The 21,617-nt window shown below is 37.3% G+C and overlaps 1 protein-coding gene across 7 annotated transcripts in view; it reads right to left on the reverse strand.

Moving 5' to 3' along the window:
* The window catches only part of KIAA1328 (KIAA1328 ortholog), a 338,167-nt gene that overhangs the window by 93,119 nt on the left and 223,431 nt on the right, over positions 1-21,617 (reverse strand). For 6 of the 7 annotated variants that reach the window (XM_032245421.1, XM_032245427.1, XM_032245425.1 and 3 more), the window contains one exon: positions 21,078-21,185. The exons of the other annotated variant lie outside the window; for it this stretch is intronic. In XM_032245421.1, the coding sequence (XP_032101312.1) occupies positions 21,078-21,185 (108 nt within the window). The remainder of the gene's footprint in view (positions 1-21,077; positions 21,186-21,617) is intronic. 7 annotated transcript variants of the gene reach the window in all.

Below are 21,617 nucleotides of genomic sequence, written 5' to 3' on the forward strand. Positions count from 1 at the left end.
TAGGCATACAACTTACAAAAGTCTCTGGGATGCAGCCAAAGTATTATTCAGAGGAAGGTTTATAGCTCTAATACCTTCACCAAGAAGTTAGAAATGTCTAAAATTAACAATCTAACTTTGTACCTAAAAGAACTAGAGGAAAAAAAAAGGACAATCCCAAAGCTAGCAGAAGAAAAGAAATAAATAAAACTAGAGGAGAACTTATTGAAACCAAGATGCAAATATCCATACAAAAGATCAATGAAACCCAAAGTTGTTTTTTTGAAAAAATAAGATTGATAGACTCCCCACCACAACTAGATTTACAAAAAAGAGAAAAGATCCAAATAAGCACAATCAGGAATGATAAATGTGGTATTACAACTGATCCCACAGAAATACAAAAGACCCTCAGAGACTATTATGAACAACACTATGCACAAAAATTAGAAAATCTACAAGAAATGGATAAATTCCTGGAAGCACACAATCTCCTGAGATTAAATCAGGAAGAGATTAAAAGGCTAAACAGACCAATGTCAACTTCTCAAATAGAATCAGTAATAAGGAATCTAGCAGCCAAAAAAAGTTCTGGACCAGAAGAATTAACAGCAGAATTCTACCAGACATACAAAGAAGAACTGATACCAATCCTACTAAAACTATTCCGAAAGATCAAGTACAAGGATCTTTTCCATAACTCATTCTATGGAGCCAGTATCAGCCCGATCCCCAAATCTGGCAGAGACACAACAACAAAAAACTAAATATCAGGCCAATATCCTTCCTGAAAATAGATCCTAAAATTCTCAATAAAATACTAGCAAATCTAATCCAGCAGCACATCAAAAAGTTAAGGCACCATGATCAAGTAGGCTTTATTCTGGGCATCAAAGGCTGGTTCAACATATGTAAATCAAATATGATTCACCACATAAACAGAAGCAAAAGCAAAATCCATATGATTATCTTAATAGACACAGAAATAGCTTTTGATAAAATCCAATATTCCTTCATGATAAAACCCCTCAAAACCTAGGCACTGAAGGAATATACCTCAACATAGTAAGAGCCATCTATGACAAACCCACAGCCAACATCACACTGAATGGACAAAAGTTCACACCATTTCTCTTGAGAAGTGGAATAAGACAAGGATGTCCACTCTAATCATTCCTATTCAACATGGTACTGGAAGTTCTAAGCAGAACAATCATGCAAGAGAAAGAAACAAAAGGTATCCAAATAGGAAAGTAATAAGTCAAACTATCTATCTTTACTGACGATATGATTCTATATCTAGAAAAATCCTAAAGACTCTGCCAAAAGGTTTTTAGAATTGATAGGTGGCTTTAGTAAAGTTTCAGAATACAAAAATCAGTGTGCAAATATTAGTGCCATTTCTATATAACAACACCACCCAGACTATAAATGAAATCAAGAACATAATCCCACTTACAATAGCCACAAAGAAAAATGAAATACCTAGGAATGAATACATTTAACCAAGGAGGTAAAAGATATTTACAAGAACTACAAAACACTGGTGAAGGAAATCAGAGACAACACAAATAAATGGAAGAAAATTCCATGCTCATGGACCAGAAGAGTCAATATAGTAAAAATGGTCATACTGCCCAAAGCAATTTACAGATTCAGTGCTATTCCTATGAAACTACACGTAATTTAAAAATTTACATTATTAGTCACCAGGACGTAGTTTTCATAAAAAGGATTTAGATAGTATCTGCTCTCATTTGTTTTATCATTGTAGCTATTATGGATACAGAAAGGGATTCTGACATGACATCTTAGAGAATTCAGGCAATTTTTTTTTTTTTTTGAGAGACAGAGTCTCATTTTGTTGTCCAGGTTGAAGTAGAGTGGCAAGACCCCCTGCCCACTGCAACCTCTGCCTCCTAAGCTCAAGACATTCTCCTGTCTCAGCCTCCTGAGTAGCTGGGACTACATGTGTGCACCATGTCTGGCTAATTTTTGTATTTTTAGTAGAGATGGGGTTTCACCATGTTGACCAAAGTGGTCTCGAACTCCTGGCCTCAAGTGATCTGCCTGCCTTGGCTTCCCAAAGTGCTGGAATTACAGGCATGAGCTACTGTGCCTGGCCAAGAATTCAGTTTTTAAAAAGCAATTCCCTACTAGTGTAAGGGGGAAGTAGGCAGAAAAATCTTGAGAAGAAAAGGAAAAAAGCTTATACACTCTAAAAGTAAGCAAAGCTTTGTAGCATTTATTTTGTTCTTAGTGACATTTAATTCATTTTTAATTTTGAACAATACTAAAAACAGGAAACAATTTTTTAAAGTATTAGTGAGATATAATTTATATACCATAAAATTCACCCATTTAAAGTGATTTTTAGGCCAGGTGTGGTGGCTCATGTCTGTAATCCCAGAATGTTGAGAGGCTGAGGCAGGTAGATCACTTGAGGTCAGGAGCTCTAGATCAGCCTGGCCAACATGGTAAAACCCTGTCTCTACCAAAAATATAAAAATTAGCCAGGCATGGTGGGCCACACCTGTAGTTCCAGCTACTTGGGAGGCTAAAGCAGGAGAATTGCTTGAACCCAAGAGGCAGAGGTTGCAGGGAGTCAGGGTCATGCCACTGCACTCCAGCCTAGGCAACAGAGCAAGACCCTGTCTTAAAAAAAAAAAAAAAAGTGATTTTTAGTTGACAATTGTGCAAGCATTCTTAAAACCTAATTTTAGATGATTTCTAACACCCCTAAAAGAAACTTCATATCCATTGGCAGTTGCTCCCAGTTCCCACTCCCAGCACTAGGTAGTCACTAATATATACTTTCTTTATCTCTATATTAGGCTTTTCTGGACATTTTATACAAATGAAATCATAGCTTGTTTTCAAGGTTTACCATGTTGTAATATGCATTAGTACTTTTTTCTTTTTATTGATGAATATTCCATTGCATGGATAAATGACATTTTGTTTATCTATTGACCAGCTTCTGAACATTTTGGGTGTTTCCATTTTTCAGCTATTAAAAATAGTGTTGCTATGAATATTCATATTGACATCTTCGTGTAGATGTATGCTACTTGGGAGTGGGATTGCTAGGTCACTTGGTAAGTCCCTGTTTAAGGGATAATTTTTATATTTATTAGAAATAACCTTTTTATATAATTCTTTTTTTTTTTTTTTTTTTACACTTTTTTTTGAGACAAGTCTTGCTCTGTCACCCAGGTTGGAGTGCAGTGGAGTGATCTCTCTTCACTGCAACCTCTGTCTCCCAGGCTCAAGTGATTCTGCTGCTTCAGCCTCCCAAGTAACCGGGATTACAGGTCTCTGCCACCAAGCTGGGCTAATTTTTGTATTTTTAGTAGAAACGCGGTTTCACCATGTTCGCCTCAAACTACTGACCTCAAGTGATACGCCCATCTTGGCCTCCCAAAGTGCTGGGACTATAGGCGTGAGCTACTGTGTCCAGCCTTTAATTCAAAAGAATATGAGAAAGGATAGGACATTTCCAATCCCTGAAAATGTCTCTACTATGGAAATTATTTAACATTAAATTAATAGCAAATAATTTTCTCCAGTAGTACTCTTTACACACCCCACTCAGCCCCCCAAAAAAAGACAGGGTCTCGTTCTACCATTGCCCAGGCTGGAGTAGAGTACAGCATTTATAGCTTACCATAACTTCAAAGTCCTGGGCTCATGCAATCCTCCCATCTCAGCCTCCTTATTAGCTAGGACAACAGGCATGTACCACCACATCCAGCTTACTTTTAGAGATAGGATCTTGCTATGTTGCTCAGGCTGGTCTCAAATTCCTGAACTCAAGCAATCCTCATGTCTTGGCCTCTCAAAGCAGTGGAATAACAGGCATGAGCAACCACACCAGGCCTAGTCGTACTCTTACTGAATGTCTCTGAACACAATTTTACAATTTTACTGATGGTTTCTAGACTATGTAAACAACCACAATCCCCACTCATGTTAATCAGTTATATTGTTGAAGAATTTTCAAAGGGACATTGGAAGAATTTTATCTTTTTGCCTGAGCAATTCTTTAGGACAAAAGGTTAGTTGTGGGTTACAATAGCAAAGAATTAAAGAGAAGTCAGAAAGAAGAGGGAGATAACCAGAAGGGAGTTGCCATGTCAGTTACCATTGATAATTACAGATAATTGTAAAATGATACTGCCACACTGATCTCCAAAGTGGCTCTAGTAATTTGCATTCCTAGCAATAGTGTATGATAATATCTATTTCCCCACACTCTTTTTTATTTTTTATTTTTAGAGACGGAGTTTCACCATGTTGGCCAGGCTGGTCTTGAACCCCTGACCTCAGACAATCCATCTGCCTTGGCCTCCTAAAGTGCTGGGATTATAGGCGTGAGCCACCATGCCCAGCCTTCCCCACACTCTTTTGATATGATTAAAATTTTCAATTTTGCCAATTTATTAAGAAATGTTCTTTTATTTTTTTATTGTTACATATTACGATATTTCGATACATGCATACAATGTGTAATAATTCAATCAGGGTGTTTAGGATATCAATCACCTCAAATATTTATCATTTCTTTGTGGTGGGAAAATATCAAATCTTCTAGCTATTTTGAAATATAAATTATTGTTAACCATAGTCACCCTCCTGTGCTATCGAACACCAGAACTTATCTATCTCTGTGTTTGTACCCATTCATCAATCTCTCCTCACCTGCCTCCCACACTACCCTTCACAGCCTCTTAACTAGCATTCTACTCTCTACTTAAACTTTTTTTTAGCTCTCACATGAGTGATAACATGCAGTATTTGTTTGTCTTTCTGTGCCTGTCTTATTTCACTTAAAATAATTACCTCCAGTTTCCATCCATATTGCTCCCAATGACTCCTTTTCGTTCATTGTTACAGCTGAATGGTACTTGTGTACAAATAGAGCACATTTTCTTTATCCATTCACACGATGATGGACACAGGTTGATTCCATATATAGGTTATTGTGAATAGTGCTATGATAAACATGGGGGTGTAGGTGTCTCTTTGACAACTGATTTCCTTTCCTTTGAATAAATATCCAGTAGTGAGATGGCTGGATCATATTGTAGTTCTATTTTTGCTTTTTGAGAAATCTCCATATTGTTCTCCACAATAACTGCACTAATTTCCATTCCCACCAACAGTGTATAGGAGTTCTCTTTTCTCTACATTCTTGCCAACATGTGTTACGTCCTGTGTTTTTGATAACAGCCCTGCTAACTGGGGTGAGATGATACCTCACTGTGGTTTTAATTTGCATTTCCCTGATGATTAGTGATTCTGAGTATTTTGCCAAGTATCTGATGGCCATCTGTATGTCTTCTTTTGAGAAGTATCTATTCAGTTCTTTGCCTTTTAGATGTGTGTGTGTGTGTGTGTGTGTGTGTGTGTGTTTGCTATTGAACTGTTCCTTGTGTATTCAGGCTATTAGTCCTTGTCAGATGAATACTTTGTAAATATTTTCTTCTACTATACAGGTTTTCTCTTTATTCTGCTGTTGCCTTTGCTATGCTGAAACTTTTATTTTAACACAACCCCATTTGCGTGTTTTTGTTTTGTTGTCTGTGCTTTTAAAGTCTTAGCCATAAAATCTTTACCAAGACCAATATCCTAAAATGTTTTCCGTATGTTTTCTTTTGGCACATTTATAATTTCAGGTCTTATATTTAATCCATTTTGAGTTTTTCCTATGGTGAGAGATAAGGGTCTATGTTTTCTTTTAGCAGTTTTATAATTTCAGGTCTTATGCTTAATCCATTTTGAGTTTTGCCTATGGTGAGAGATGAGGGTCCAGTTTCATTCATCTACATACAGATATCCAGTTTTCCCATGATGGTTTATTGAAAAGACTGTCTTTCCCCAATGCATGATCTTGGCACCCAGTCAAAAGTAAGAGGGCTATAAATAGGCAGATTTATTTCTGGGTTCTCTATTCTATTCTACTGGTCTATGTCCCTATTTTCATATTAAGACCATGCTGTTTTGGTTACTATAGCTTTGTAATATATCTTGAAGTCAGGTAGAGTGATGTAACTAGCTTTGTTCTTTTTGCTCCGTATTGCTTTGGCTATTTTGAATCTTTTGTGATTTCATATGAATTTTAAGATTTATATATGTGTGAAGAATGTCATTAATATTCTGATAGGAATTGCATTGCTCTGAGTAGTGGAGTCAATTTAACAATATTCTTCCAATCCATGAGCATGGACATCTTCCCAGTTATTTGCTGTTATCTTTAATTTCTTTCAGCTTGCTTTGTACTTTCCTTGTTGAGGTCTTGAAATGCTTTGGTTAAATTTGTATCTAGGTATTTTATTTATTTTTTCTGAGATTGAATCTTGCTCTATCACCCAGGCTGAGGTGCAATGGTATGATCTCAGCTCACTGCAACCCCCACCTCCTGGGTTCCAGTGACTCTCGTGCCTCAGCCTCCCCAGTAGCTGGGACTGTAGGTGCCTACCACCACGGCCAGCTAATTTTTAGAGACAGGGTTTCACCACATTGGCCAGGCTGGTCTCGAACTTCTGACTTTGTGAACCACCCACTTCGACCTCCCAAGCTGCTGGGATTACAGGCGTGAGCCACCATGCCCGGCATTATTTTATTCTTAATTGCAGCTATTGTAAATGGGATCACTTTCTTGATTTCTTTTTCAATGAGTTCATTATAAGTGTACAGAAATGCTACTGATTTAGTTATGTTGATTTTGTATCCTGTAACTGTGCTGTATTTGTTTATTAGTTCTAAGAGTTATTTTGGTAGAGCCTTTAGGTTTTTCCACAAATAAAGTTATGTTGTCTACAGAGAGGGAATATTTGATTTCCTCTTTTCTAATTTGGATATACATTATTTCTTTCTCTTGCTTGCTCTGACTAGCATTTCCAGTAGTATGTTGAATAGGAGGGGTGAAAGTGAGTTTTGTTTCAGGTTTAGTGGAAAGACTTTCAGCTTTTCCCCATTTGGTGTGATATTAGCTGTGGGTTTGTCATATACAGCCTTTATTAAGTTGAGGTATGTTTCTTCTATGCTTAATTTGTTGAGGGTTTTTATAATAAAGGATATTGAAGTTTATCTGATCTTTTTTCTCTATTGAGATGTCATATGGTCTTTATCCTTTGTTTTGTTGATGTGATATTTTATTTTCCTTCAACTTTTACTTTAAGTTCAGGGGTACATGTGCAGGATGTGCAGGTTTGTCACACAGGCAAACATGTGCCATGGTCATTTGCTTCACAGATCATCCCATCACTTAAGTATTAAGCCCAGCATCTAACAGCTATTCTTCCTGATGCTGTCCCTCTTCTGATGCCTGCCTGACAGGCCCCAGTATGTGTTGTTACCTCCCATGTGTCCATGTGTTCTCAGTGTACCACATTTAATGAATTGCACATGTTGAAGTATCTTTGCATTCCTAGTATAAATCCCACTTGCTCATGGTGCATTATCTTTATGATGTGCTATTGGTTTTGTTTTGCTAGTATTCTGTAAATAATTTTTACACCTATATTATCAAGATTAATGGCCTGTCATTTTCTTTTTCTGTTATAGGTTCATCGGTTTTGGTATCAGTGATGCCGTCCTCATAGAATGAGTTAGGAAGAATTCTCCTCTCTTCAATTTGTTTTGAATATTTTTTAAAGAATTGGTGTTAATTTTCTTTTACAAGATTGATAAAATACAGCAATAAAGCCACCCAGTTTGGGCCTTAATTTTGTTTGGGAGGCTTTTTATAACTGAGTCAACCCTGTTACTCCTTATTGGTCTGTTCAAGTTTTCAGTTTCTTTCTGGTTCAATTACGGTATATTGTATATGTTCAGGAATTTATCTATTTCCTCCTTTCCAATTTATTAGCATATGGTTTTTCATAGTAGTTTCTAATTATTCTTTGTATTTCTGGTATACCAGTTGTAATATCTCCTTTATTGTTTTGATTTTATTTGGATCTTCTTTTCCCTTGGTTAGTCTAGTTAGTGGTTTATCAATTTTATCTTTCCAAACAATACAATTTTTTATTTCATTGGTCCTTTTTTTTGGTCTCTATTTAGTTCTGTTGTAATCTTTATTATTACCTTCCTTCCACTAATTTTGAGTTTGGTTAGTCCTTGCTTTTCTAGCTCCCTCTTAGCAGGGCTTTTGCTGTATCCCATAGGTTTTGGTATGTTATATTTTCATTTTCATGTGTTTCAAGAATTTATTTCCTTCTTAATTTCCTCATTGATACAATGGTCATTTGGGAGCATGTTGTTTATTTTCTGTATATTTGTACAGTTTTTTAAAGTTCCTCTTGTTATTGATTTCTAGTTTTACTCCATTGTGTTGAGATAAAATATTTCATATGATATTGATATTTTTAAATGCTGAGATTTGTCTTGTAGCCTACTATATGGTCTGTCCTGGAGAATGTTCTGTGTGCTGATGAGAAGAATGCACAGTCTGTAGTTATTGGATAAAATGTTCTGTAGTCTGTTATGTCCATATGGTGTATAATGCAGATTAAATCAGGTGTTTCTTTGATGATTTTCTGCCTAGATGATCTGTCCAATGCTGAAAGTAAAGTCCCCAACTATTGTTGTATTTACGGCTATCTCTCTCTTTGGATCTAATAATAATTCTTTATATGTCTTGGTGCCACAGTGTGGTTTGTACATATATTTACAATCGTTATAGCGTCTTGTGGAATTGATGCCTACACCATTATATTAATCTAATTACCTTGTCTCTGATTTTTTTTTGACTTAAAGCCTATTTTGTCTGATATAACTATAACTACCTCTGTATGCTTTTGGTTTGTGTTTTCTTCCATCCCTGTACTTCAGACTGTGTCTTTACAGGTGAAGTTACTTCCTTGCAGGCTGCATATAATTGAGTTTTGTTTTTTAATCCACTCAGCCAGTCTATATCTTTGAGGAATTTAAACCAAATACATTAAAAGTTGTTAGTGAAAAGTGAGGAATTGCTCCTATAATTTTGTTGATTCTTTTCTGATTGTTTTGCATATCCTTTGTTTTTCTCTTCCTTTATTACAATTTGATTTTTTTTTTGTAGTAGTAACATTTGACACCTTTCTCTTGCTCATTTGTATATCTGCTTTATTAGTGACTGTTATACCTATGTGTGTTTTCATGATGTTAGACATTGACCTTTCACTTCACTTCTAGACACAGGACTCCCTTAAGCATTTATTATAGTCTATGTGAATGAGAGTCATTAATGATTCCTTCAGCTTTTGGCTGTCTGTGAAAGACTATTTCTCCTTCATTTTTGAAGGACAGTTTTGCTGGGTATAGTACTCTTGACTGTCAGGTTTTTTGTTTTTTCCATCAGCACTTTGAATATATCATCTGATTCACTCCGCCCTCTAAGGCAGGGGGCCCCAACCCCTGGGCTGTGGACCAGTTCTGATCTCTGGCCTGTTAGGAAATGGGCTGCACAGCAGGAGGTGAGTGGTGGGCAAGCCAGTGTTACTGCCTGAGCTCTGCCTCCTGTCAGACCAGCAGTGGCATTAGACTCTCATAGGAGCACAAACCCCATTGTGAACTGTGCATGCAAGGGGTTTAAGTTGCATGCTTCTTTTGAGAACGTATCTAATGCCTGATGATCTGGGGTTGAAGAGTTCATCCTGAAACCATCCTTCCCACTCCCTGGTCCATGGAAAAATGGTCTTCCATGAAACCGTTCCCTTGTGCCAAAACAGTTGGTACCACTGCTCTAAGGTTTCCCTTGAGAAATTCATTGTTAGTCTCATGAGGATTCCCTTATATGTGACTTTATGCTTTTTCATTGCTGGATTTTTAAAATTTTTATTTATTTTTATTTTTTGAGACAGAGTCTCGCTCTGTCACCCAGGATGGAGAGTAATGGCACGATCTTGGCTCACTGCAAATCTGCCTACCAGGTTCCAGCAATTCTCTGCCTCAGTCTCCTGAGTAGCTGGGATTAAAGGTACTTGCCACCACACCCAGCTAATTTTTGTATTTTTAGTAGAGACGGAGTTTCACCACATTAGCCAGGCTGGTCTTGAACTCCTGACCTTGTAATCCAACTACCTTGGCCTCCCAAAGTGCTGGGATTAGAGGCATGAGCCACTGTACCTGGCCCTTGCTAGATTTTTAATTCTTTGCCTTTGCCTTTTGATAATTCTTTGCCTTTGCTTTTTGATAATTCTTTGCCTTTGCCTTTATAACATGCCTTGGGAAAAACCATTTTGGGTTAAATCTATTTGGAGAACTTCAAGCTTCCTAAATCTGGATGTCTATATCTCTTGTAAGACATGGGACAGTTTCAGCTACTATTTCATTAAATAAATTTTCTGTACTTTTGCCCATCTACTTCTGGAACTCCCAAAATTAGAATATTTGGTCCATTATGTGGCCCTATACATCACACAGGCTTTCTTAATTTGTTTCTATTCTTCTTCTTTTGACCTGACTGGGTTATTTCAATGACAGTTTTCAATTTCAGAAATTCTTTCTTCTGCTTAATCTAGTTTATTGTTGAAGCTCTCAACTGTATTTTTAATGTTATTCACTGAATCAGTTCCAGGAACTGTATTTGGTTCTTTTTTAAGATACTGATCTCTTTGTTGAATTTCTCACTCATATCAATTGTTTTCCTGAATTCTTTGTATTGGTTATTTGTATTATTTTGTCTCTCATTGAGTATCTTTAGTATCATTATTTTGAGTTCCCTTTTTGGCATTTCATAATATCCTTTCCTTGGCATCTGTTCCTGAATAATCATTGTGTTCATTTGGAGATGCTATGTTACCTTGCTTTTTCACATTTCTTATGTCCTTATATTGATATCTATGCATCTGGTATAATAGTCATTTCTTCCAATTTTATGGGCTCACTTTTATAAGGAAGGCTTTTTCCTATAAATGTATTTGTAGTATTGGCTGAGTGCAGTGCTTTGGCTTTGATTATGGATGAGTGCCATAGTATAGCCTTCATATACTTTTAGCTGTAACTGGTGTCAGCAGTGTCTCATAGTTCCTCAGTGGCTTAGGCTGTGGTTGCCATGGCAAGAAATTGTGTTGGTGGTGGCTGGATGAGTGTGCCAGTCTCAGTCTCCCCAGTAATTTATGCAGGCATTGGGAATAAAAGGTCTAAGCAGGCCATACTTCGGGCATCCAAGTGACTTGCTCTGATGCTGACAGTGGCAATAGCTGTTTGGGCAGGCAGACAGGTTCTTGGGACCCTAGGCAGCATGTGTCATGCTGGCAGTGGTAGGCCAATCCTTAGGCTCCTAAGTGCTGTGTGCAGTAGTCACTGGTATCAGTGATGGGATCAGCAGGCCAGTCCTTGGCATTCTGGGGCATGTGTGCATTTGCCAGAGGTGAGCAGGATGGGTCTGTCCTTATGCCACTGGATGAAATCTGTGAGTGACAGTAGTGGTGGGTATAGTAGACCAATCTCCAGACAGCTGGAGAGTGTGTGCAGATGGTGGAAGCAGGCAAAGAGAGCCCTATCCTCAGGTGCCCACAGGTTGTGCATGGGCATCAGTGGTGGCAGATGGGGTGGATCTATCTCCAAGTCTCCCAGATTATGTGCACAAGTGCCATCAGCTGCAAGCAAAACAAGACTGTCTACAGGACCCACAGTGGTGCATATGGGCACTGGCTTTGATTAGCGGGGTGAGTCAATCCACAGGCTGACAAATGGTATACTAAAGTGCCTCTGGCAAGGGTGGTAGATGGGGTGGGTCTGTTCTTAGGCCCCTGGGTATGAGTGCGGGCACCAGTGGCAGCAGGTAGGGTGGGGATCTCATTACGCCTTCCAATGATGCACTTGGCTGTAGGCAGCAGTGAACGGGGTGGATTAATCCCAGGTCCCCTAGAGAATGCACGTGTACCAGCAGCAGTGGGCTGGGCGGGCATGTCCTCAGACCTCCCAATGGTGCATGTTGGCAACTGCTGTGGCAGGTGGGTGGGTCAGCAGCCAGGCTACCAGATGGCATGCTTGGGCACTGCTGGTAGTGGGTGGAATGGGCCTATCCTAAGATTTCAGATAGCATATGAGTGGGCCAGTCCCCAGGCTCCCTGAAGGCATGTGCTGTTCTGTGGTCCTGCTGTTGGAGGAAGCAAGGTTGCCGTCAGTGGCAGCAACTCTAGGTAGGTAGCTCTCAGGCTATGGGGAGCACATGCTTTGGGTCCCTTTGTCCTGGGGCCAGCTTCCTTGGTGTGCTGAACTGCCTGTTCCCTAGGGTGTAGGGCAATATGTGGACAACAGTGCTGGGTATCTGGCTTCACTACTGGGTCCAACCAGCATTGTAACAATTTTGCCCTCTAGAAAGATGTGGAGGGAGGTCAGCAGGGCTCCAGAGACATGAATATGCAGGGATTGTTGGGACCTAAGGCAGAATGTAGTTTCATGGAGGCTGAGCTCCAAAAATGGCAGGGAGGTGCAGCTGCTTGGGTTTCAGGGGGTATATGGTACCCAGTAGAAACTCTCTTGCTAGAAGAGTGCTGTTGCATGGGCTCCAGGCAGCTGCCTATACTAGTCTCAAGGCCCATAAGAACTGAAGAGCTCTCCCATAGCTAGTATTGGAGGAGTCCATGGTGGGAATGTGGACCAGTGGCGATCACTTGCTTGCCCTTTCCCTATGATGAAGGCAAAACTTAAAGAACATAGTGGTGCTTTATTTCACTTTATTTTCCCAATGAGGAGTTCTTCCTGGGTATGAGCTGATCTTGGACAGACTGGTTGCTTTGCTTCTCTCTCCTTCTGTGCCTCAGAGGTTCCCTGTCACTTCCCTGTTGAATTCCAGTGCTTCTCTCCCAGAAGCTCTATTTGACACCTAGTTATTTACTTACAGTATTGATCCTTCTTTGTAGAGGATATGAGTTCTGGGTGACTCCAGGTATTCATTTTGAACTATTCTTTTTGTTTTCAATTTCTGTTTTTCCCTGTTTGGTTACGTAAGGTTTTATATATTTATTATCTCAATTTCCCTGTCTGAGAGTTGCCTTTTTAAGTTAGTTTATCTTATTGATTCAAGAGAACTTCTATATTCTGGATGCATTACTTCTTATTCATTGTCTTTTGAAGATTTCTTATTACACCTTCAATTGAGGCTATTTCAGGTTTATTAGTATCCTCCTCCCTGATGTTCTCTTCATTGCCGTCTTTCTTAGAAGATAACTTCCTTTCGCACTTAACTGAGAAAGATTGAGACTCAAAACCTTAGTACTCCAGTCAAAGAGATGAACATGCTCTAAGATTTAGGGGCATCTGGGCATGTATGACCTAAATTTAAATAATTATGACAAAAATATAAGATTATACACCACTTCCAAAAAAATCTCCTAAAATGCCTCTGATAAGAGCATATACCTTTCAAAATCATACATTATAAGGGTTTCAAGAAACTCTGACAAGTGCTTCCAAGTCTGACAGTCATTGGTAAACCAAGAATTCTCACACAACAGTCTTTAATTATTTTATCTAATGTGAGGTTAAAAGAAGACAATGAATTTAACGTCTATTTGATTCCACTTGCTATGGAAATGATGGTGTCTCCAGTAACATCAGGAAGAGGTAGAGATAAGTCAGGGGAGAATACTGCACAGCTTTGAGAAGACTTTGTAGAATTATTAAACAAAAACGCCCACTAATTTTATAAAATATAATCAAAAGTTGTTATGAAAATGATCCACTTACTTTATACCTTACAGACTCTTTAACAGTAGAATTCCCTAAATAAAATTTAATTTCAAGCAAATATTATTTATTTGGATGTCTAAATTATTTCAATATTAAAAATATTCTGTATTTAAAACATTAAGCTTACTCAAGTGAGGTATTAAGAATTTGGAACTAAAACAAGATAATGAGAAAGTGAAAACATATTTTTAAAAAATTAACAGCTCATTTTGAGTTAATTATATACAATTACCAAAATCTAATTGGAATTTATTTCCTATTGTCTGTGGGAAGAATTACAGGCAAGGGAATTTACATTGCTGCCTTCCTACTTAAATACTATAGAATGAAAATAAATAATATGTGAAGTATTAATGACAAATAAGAGCAAATGGTAGGGCACAGCTGAGCCAAACTTTTGGAAGATAATTATTACATGAAAGATGGTAATGATTTCAAAAGTCATAAGTTGTTTCTAAGTCCTCCAGTTGTTTAGTTAATTGTTTCTAAGTCCTCCAGTTTTTTAGTTTGTTTGATGTTAATTTATTGGTTATACAAAGATGACCTTTAAAAATGAACAGTTTTGTAATTCTGCATACTCCTATATGACCATTTTGTACTTTTATATAATACTGAGCAATTCAACAAAAATTTTTATTGTTATGAAAAGAAAAACTACCTTGCTAAGTACTTTGGAAGATATAAAAAGCCACTACCAGGCCAGGTGCAGTGGCTCATGCCTGTAATCCCAGGACTTTGGGAGGCCAAGGTGGTGGATCACCTGAGGCCAGGAGTTCAAGACCAGCCTGACCAACATAGTGAAACCCTGTCTCTACTAAAAATACAAAAATTAGCCAGGCGTGGTGGTATGTGTCTTTAGTCCCAGCTACTCGGGAGGCTAAGACAGGAGAATTGCTTGAACCTGGGAGGTGGAGGTTGCAGTAAGCCAAGACTGTGCCACTGCACTCCAGCCTGGGTGACAAAGTGAGGCTCCATCACAAACAAACAAACAAACAAACAGCCACTACCTTCAAGTACCCTAATAGAATATGACAAATACACAAATATGTATCATCTATATAGAATATAAGGGCTACAAAAGAAACCCAAAGAAAATATTTCTGGGAGAGGTAACATTTGAGATAAGTCACAAAAGACAGGATAGAATTTTGATATGCTACAGATAGGTACCTATCATCCCTGCCTCAAACACACACATGCACACATATATACATACTGGCCCCCACCACAACCTCCTAGGAAATTATTAATAGAACATGGGTACCTTTGGGGCAGAACTACTCTGCTTACTATAGCTCTTTATCTAAAAACCTGATATTATATACTGTTAAATGAGAAAAAAGTGTTCAACTTGATTTCAAATATATATATATATATGTTGTATATATTTGTAGGTATAAAGAAAAGTTTAGAAGGATACATATCAGAGTGCTAACCTTAATTCAACCAAGACAGTCGGGATAGATAATAGAAGAGAAAATAAAAAATGAGTGACACTTTCTTAATATGTCTTTGATGTTTTACTTTTTACAAGAGAAATGTTTACATTAAAAATTTTAAGTTCAATTAAAAGTTTTAAGGTGGTTTATGAAAGCAAATGTATAATATAAAAATAATGCATACTCATTCATAAATAATACATATGAAGATTACCTTTAGATGATGAGATTATAGATACATTATATTTTATATTATCAGCATTTTATATTTTTTCTATCATAAGCAAGTAAGAAAGTAAATCAGTAAATATACAGATAAACATGAAGAGTATTAAAAATAAAAAAATTTAGATCCCATTTGTCTATTTTGGCTTTTGTTGCCAATGCTTTTGGTGTTTTAGTCATGAAGTCCTTGCCTATGCCTATGTCCTGAATGGTTTTCTGTAGGTTTTCTTCTAGGGTTTTTATAACAGAATGGGAAAAAATTTTTGCAATCTACCCATCTGACAAAGGGCTAATATCCAGAATCTACAAAGAACTAAAACAGATTTACAAGAAGAAAACAAACTCATTCAAAAGTGGGCAAAGGATATGAAAAGACACTTTTCAAAGAAGACATATACAAGGCCAACAAACATATGAAAAAATGCTCATCATCACTGGTCATTAGAGAAATGCAAATAAAAACCACATTCAGATACCATCTCATGCCAGTTAGAATGGCAATCATTAAAAAATCTGGAGACAACAGATGCTGGAGAGGATGTGGAGAATTAGGGACACTTTTACACTGTTGGTAGGAGTATAAACTAGTTCAGCCATTGTGGAAGACAATGTGATGATTCCTCAAGGATCTAGAAACAGAAATTCCATTTGACCCAATAATCCCATTGCTGGGTATATAATACCCAAAGGATTATAAATCATTCTATTATAAAGACACATGCACACGTATGTTCATTGCAGCACTGTTTACAATAGCAAAGACCTGGAACCAACACAAATGCCCATCAATGATAGACTGGACAAGGAAAATGTGGTACATATACACCACGGAATACTATGCAGCCATAGAAAACGATGAGTTGGTGTCCTGTGTAGGGATACAGATGAATATGGAAACCATCATTCTCAGCAAACTGACACAAGAACAGAAAACCAAACACTGCATGTTCTCACTCATAGGTGGATGTTGAACAATAAGAATACATGGACACAGGGAGGAAAGCATCACACACTGGGGTCTTTTGTGGGGCCTAGGGGAGGGACAGCAGTGGGTAGGGAGGTTGGGGAGAGAGAACACAGAGAGAAATCCCAGGTCTAGGTGACAGGGGGATGGAGGCAGCAAACCATATTGCCATGTATAAACCCATGCAACAATCCTGCATGATCTGTACATGTACCCCAGAACCTAAAGTAAAATAAAAGAAATATGTATATATAGCTACAGCCAAACTAATAAAATAACAAATATTTTCTTCTTCAAAAAAATTTTAAATTAAAAAATGCATAAGTTCTTACCTATCAACTAAAGAAGAACTATAATGTCCCTACATAAAAAATATGAACATAGGAAGGAAATGAAAATTCCACAAGAAACACAAAGCATTAATAAAGATAGAGAAATGCCCATCCTAATTGAATACAAAGTAACTGCAAATTACAAGATTCCATCTTTCTGCCTACTAAATTGCCAAATATGGTTTAAGTATACAAACAAACACTGGAGAGCCAATTTACGTGACTGATTGAATACAAATCTCTATTCTCTTCTAAAACCACTGAAAAATAATATTAAAAGAATAAAAGTGTTATAAAACCTATGAGGTTGCAAAGTGAGGAGAGCACAACAGAGAAGAGATATTACAGAATTTTAGAAGGCTGGAAAGCAGATGTATGAGTTGAAACTCAACTAGCCAAGTAGAAAAGTCAAAACTGAAATATCTGCAAGCTGTGGTTGAGAGGTTCTGTCAGCTGAAACATGTCAGAGAACTCCTGGAAGGCTCAGGGACTGGAGGAAGCAGGTAGAAATGCAGATGGTACTAAAAGCACACGTGATTTGAAGTCTCTATCGTAGTGAAAAGCCAACATATCTTCCTCTATATGTTCCCATTGTATGATGATGACTGGAGGTTTAGCCCCTAGGAGAGGCTGAAAAAGAATGATCCTGAACTTGGGGCCTGAAATACATTGACAGCAGAAATCCATACAGTTAAAAGGGAGATTAAGTGAAAGCCTACATAACAAGTGATGAGCCCATTTTTTTACTCCCCTGGGCTCCCCACAGTGGCAGTGAGACTTATACATTGGCTCTATCCTTTATTCTCACACCAGCAAGAGATTTATCCCTAGGGAAACTGATCATCCCAAGAGAAGAAAACCTATGGATAGTAACAAGAGTTCCCAACGTGACTACCTGATCATGGTGAACTCCATTAGCTGACAAGCTCTGCTCATAATATACTAAGAGCTTTTCATAATTTTTTATTGTTTTGCTTCACAATATGGGTGGATCACTGATGATGCATTTGTGGAAAAAAAGCAATTTTAACTTGGTGAAAATAGACATAATTCACCAGGAAGAGATAAAACTTCAAAAATTATTATAAATATTTTCAGAGATAAGAAGAAAACATGGCATATATAAAATGAGAATGGGTTATTAAAAAATGGCCTTTGTAAGCATAAGATGTTTTTAGAGATTAAAAATTATAAGGCTGGGTGCAGCAGCTCATGCCTATAATCCCAGTTCTTTGGAAGGTTCAGGCAGGTGGATCACTCGAGCTCAGGAGTTTGAGACGAGCCTGGGAAACATGGTAAAACCCGTCTCTACAAGAAAAAGAAAAATTAGTTGGGTGTAGTGACATGTCCTCACAGTCCCAGCTACCTGAGAGGTTGAATGGGCAGGACCATTTAGCTCAGGATATCAAGGATGCAATGAGCCATGATTGTGCTGCTCACCTTCAGCCCGGGCAACAGAGTAAAACCGTGTCTCAAAAAAAAAAAAAAAAAAAAAAAAAAAAGAAAAGAAAAAAAGAAAAGAAAAAAAGGAGGAATATGAAATATAGGAGAGAAAAATAAGAAAATGAGAGTTGATTCTAAGTCAATATCTGGGTGAGATGAGTTCTTGAAAGAGACAATAGAAAATTTCTCTAACTTGAAGACAGTTTCTCAATTAAAAGATTCTGCATGAATGAAAAAAGGTGTAACTTATGCACATCAGCATTAATTTTTAGAAGAACTTTAGAGAAAGATAAGTCCTAATAATTGTGATGGGGAATAAGTCACATAAAAAAATCAAGAATCAGACTGCAACACACTTCTTAATGATAAAACCAGAAAATAGAAGGTAATAGAACACAACCTTCAATCCCTTCTGAGGAAAACTAACTACTAACTCAGAATGCTGTATAAAGCTCAACTACAAATTAAACATGAAGATTGACTAAAGACATTTTTCAGAGGTGTAACACAAAAAAATTACTGCCTCTGTACTCCTACAGTAAGCTACTGCAGGGCATGTTTTAGTAAGATGAAAGGGTATAAACCAAACAGAGGATAGCATGTGATCTAGGAAAAAAGGAATATAAGACAGAAAAGAAATAAATAAAATTTCCACAATGATAGGTAAGAAAATTTCAATGAAATCAACAGACAAAATGCCTAGAGAATAATTAAGTTCATACTAGAGCAGGATTTTATGGAAGTCTCCAGGAAGGATCTTGCAAATTGTAATTGGTAAACACTGTATATATTTATTGTATGCAAAGCGATGTTTTGATATATTGTATATATTCATTGCAAACTGATTAAATCAAGTTAGTTAACAAATCCATCACCTCACATACTTACATTTTTTGTGGTGTTAACATTAAATATGTACTCTCTTAGCAATATGCAATTATATGATACATTATTATTAGCCATAGTCACCACACTATACAGCAGACCTCCAGAACGTATTCATCCTCACTGAAACTTTGCAGCCTTTGAGCAGTATCTTCCTATTCCGCCCCCAGCTCCATCCCCAACTCCTCAAACCCCCCAGGCCTTGGCAACCACTGATTCAACCTTTTTAGAGTCTACATGTAAGACAGATCACACAGTATTTGTCTTTCTGTGCTGAATAAGGCATCTTTAAACTCCAGAGAAAATAATTATACAAAATTAAATTTAATAATAGTAAAGTACATAGTTCAGCTGTGCATAAAATATTTACAGTCTTATAAATATTTTGATATAGATATATTGAGAGGACAGAGGAAGGAAATAGCATGTGTGGGAGTATGTTATATATGTAGACAGACATATGGAGAGAGGGGAGAGAGGGAAAAAGGAAGAAAGGTAAACAGAGGGAAGATAAAAGGGAGCAAACAGATAGTTATCAGTGAGAGCTAAATCAACAACTTCCATAGTAGAAAGTCAATACTTAATGACTATATAAGTCTGTTATTCAGAAATATGGATATAAATACTAGAAGGAACAGATAAAAGAGGAAACATCTAAAACAGTCAGAACTGCTCGTAGGAAGAGGAACATCAGCAAGATGGCAGAATAGGACTTTCAAGGACTCGTCCCTGTCCCTCCCATCTCCCACATTGGAAACATCAATTTGGAACAACTATTCACCTACAAATACCTTTATGAGAGCTATATAAACCAGGTGAGAGATTATAGCACTTGGCTGTAGCACAAAAATCAAAAAGAATGTATTGAAGAGGGTAGGAAGGATGGATTTACGTTACTGGCAGCACCCTTCCCCCAAGCTCAGCCAACACAGGGAAGACAGGGAAGTGAGAACCAGACTTTGCCTCAGACGCTAATATCAGGCCTACATCAGTAAAACCTAGTGTTGGGCAGGCCTTCCTGGTCCCAAACTCCAGGCCAATACTATATACTGAGCATTCAGACATGAGAATTGCTTGAACTCAGAAGGTGGACGTTGCAGTGAGTCCAGATAGCACCACTGCACTCCAGCCTGGGCAACAAGAGTGAAATTCAGTCTCAAAAAAAACAAAAACAAAAACAAAAAAAACAAACAAAAAAACTTAAACAGACCTGCCTCGGCATGGGATCCTGCCATTCCAAGTTCCAGGCCTGCCTCAGATTTCAGACTACCCCAGAGCCAGGTCAGTCCACACAGCCCCAGTTTACCCCTGCCTCAATCTAGACTGGCATCCCTGACCTCAGGCACCAGGCTTGTCCCACACTAGGTCAGTTTTTATGGTCCCACCCTGAGGCAGACTTAGGCCTGACCCCACAGAACCTAGTGCTGGGCTGGCTCCACAGACTAAGGATCCAGGACCCAGGTTCAAGGTCTACTCTTTAGCCCCAGGATCCAGATTAGTTGTTGCAGATTTAGCCTCTAGGCCAGGAATCACACAAAACCATTTGCCAATGTGAATCGAGAATCATAAAAAGATTCATATATACTTCGTACTAGTAATTCCACTTACAGGAATCTATAACAAGGAAATAGGTAGAGGTAAAGTAAAAAATTTTATTTAGATAAATGTTCTTCAAGGCAGAGAAAAACCCAGTATTATCCGATAACAGACTAATAGATAAATATTGGGGAAAGTTACCAAGCAATACATATTTGTTGAATGAATTAATGTTTTCACTGAGTATTTAATACAATCAGAAAATATGATACAGTGAAAAAAGTAACATAAAATTCTGTATAAGCGTAATTGTTAATACTCAATATAGACTATAATACCACATCAAAAAAGAAAAAAAAAAAAAAAGAAATCCCTTGCTCAAAGGATTATCTCTAAGTTGTAGGATTATAAATCATTTTTATTTTGTTTTTCATACTTTCTATATTTTTCAAAATTTTATAACAAGAATATACTTACTCACATGGTCAGAAAACTGTATGAATCAATACAGAGCTATAAATGTACACCAAACATATCCTAAATATTTACGCCCTTAATATTCTTGTTTCACTAAGACTTCAGGTTTACCTTGGTCCAGAGTCACTGCCATTCACATCCAGTTTGAGTTCTTGGGGTTTAGTAAGCTCTTTTTCAGCAACCAGTTCTCTTGACTTAAACACAGCCTGAGTTCTTAACCTGTAAAAATTAATTTTAAGAATTTCTAATCTTCTGAACCTAAATGACAAACTTTGGAAAACCATGCTTTTTCAGCTCGATCCCCAGAAATTATTTTCAAATTAAAAATCAGTCTGTCAAAAATAAATGAGTAATTCCTAAATATACATAAAAATTGATTTCATAGTAACTTAAATTTTCTTTATTTATAGGAAAGGTAGGGAAGATTAAGTTGGTTAGAATATCATTTAAAAATTATATCCCTAATTCAATAGGAGCACTTGAAATCTCTGCCATAGAAAGTTAATTATTCCCTCTATCCATTGTAAGCAAGTGTATTTTTGATCACCAGTGTCTCAATGTGAAGTCTAGCACCTAATTATCACTGACCCTGATCACATTTATTTATATAGGAAGCACCCACTTCTCATACTGACATTTTAAAGAGTTAGG

This window comes from Sapajus apella, unplaced genomic scaffold (genome assembly GCF_009761245.1).
Source record: "Sapajus apella isolate SASKATOON/1434 unplaced genomic scaffold, GSC_monkey_1.0 scaffold57, whole genome shotgun sequence".
NCBI lineage: Eukaryota > Metazoa > Chordata > Mammalia > Primates > Cebidae > Sapajus > Sapajus apella.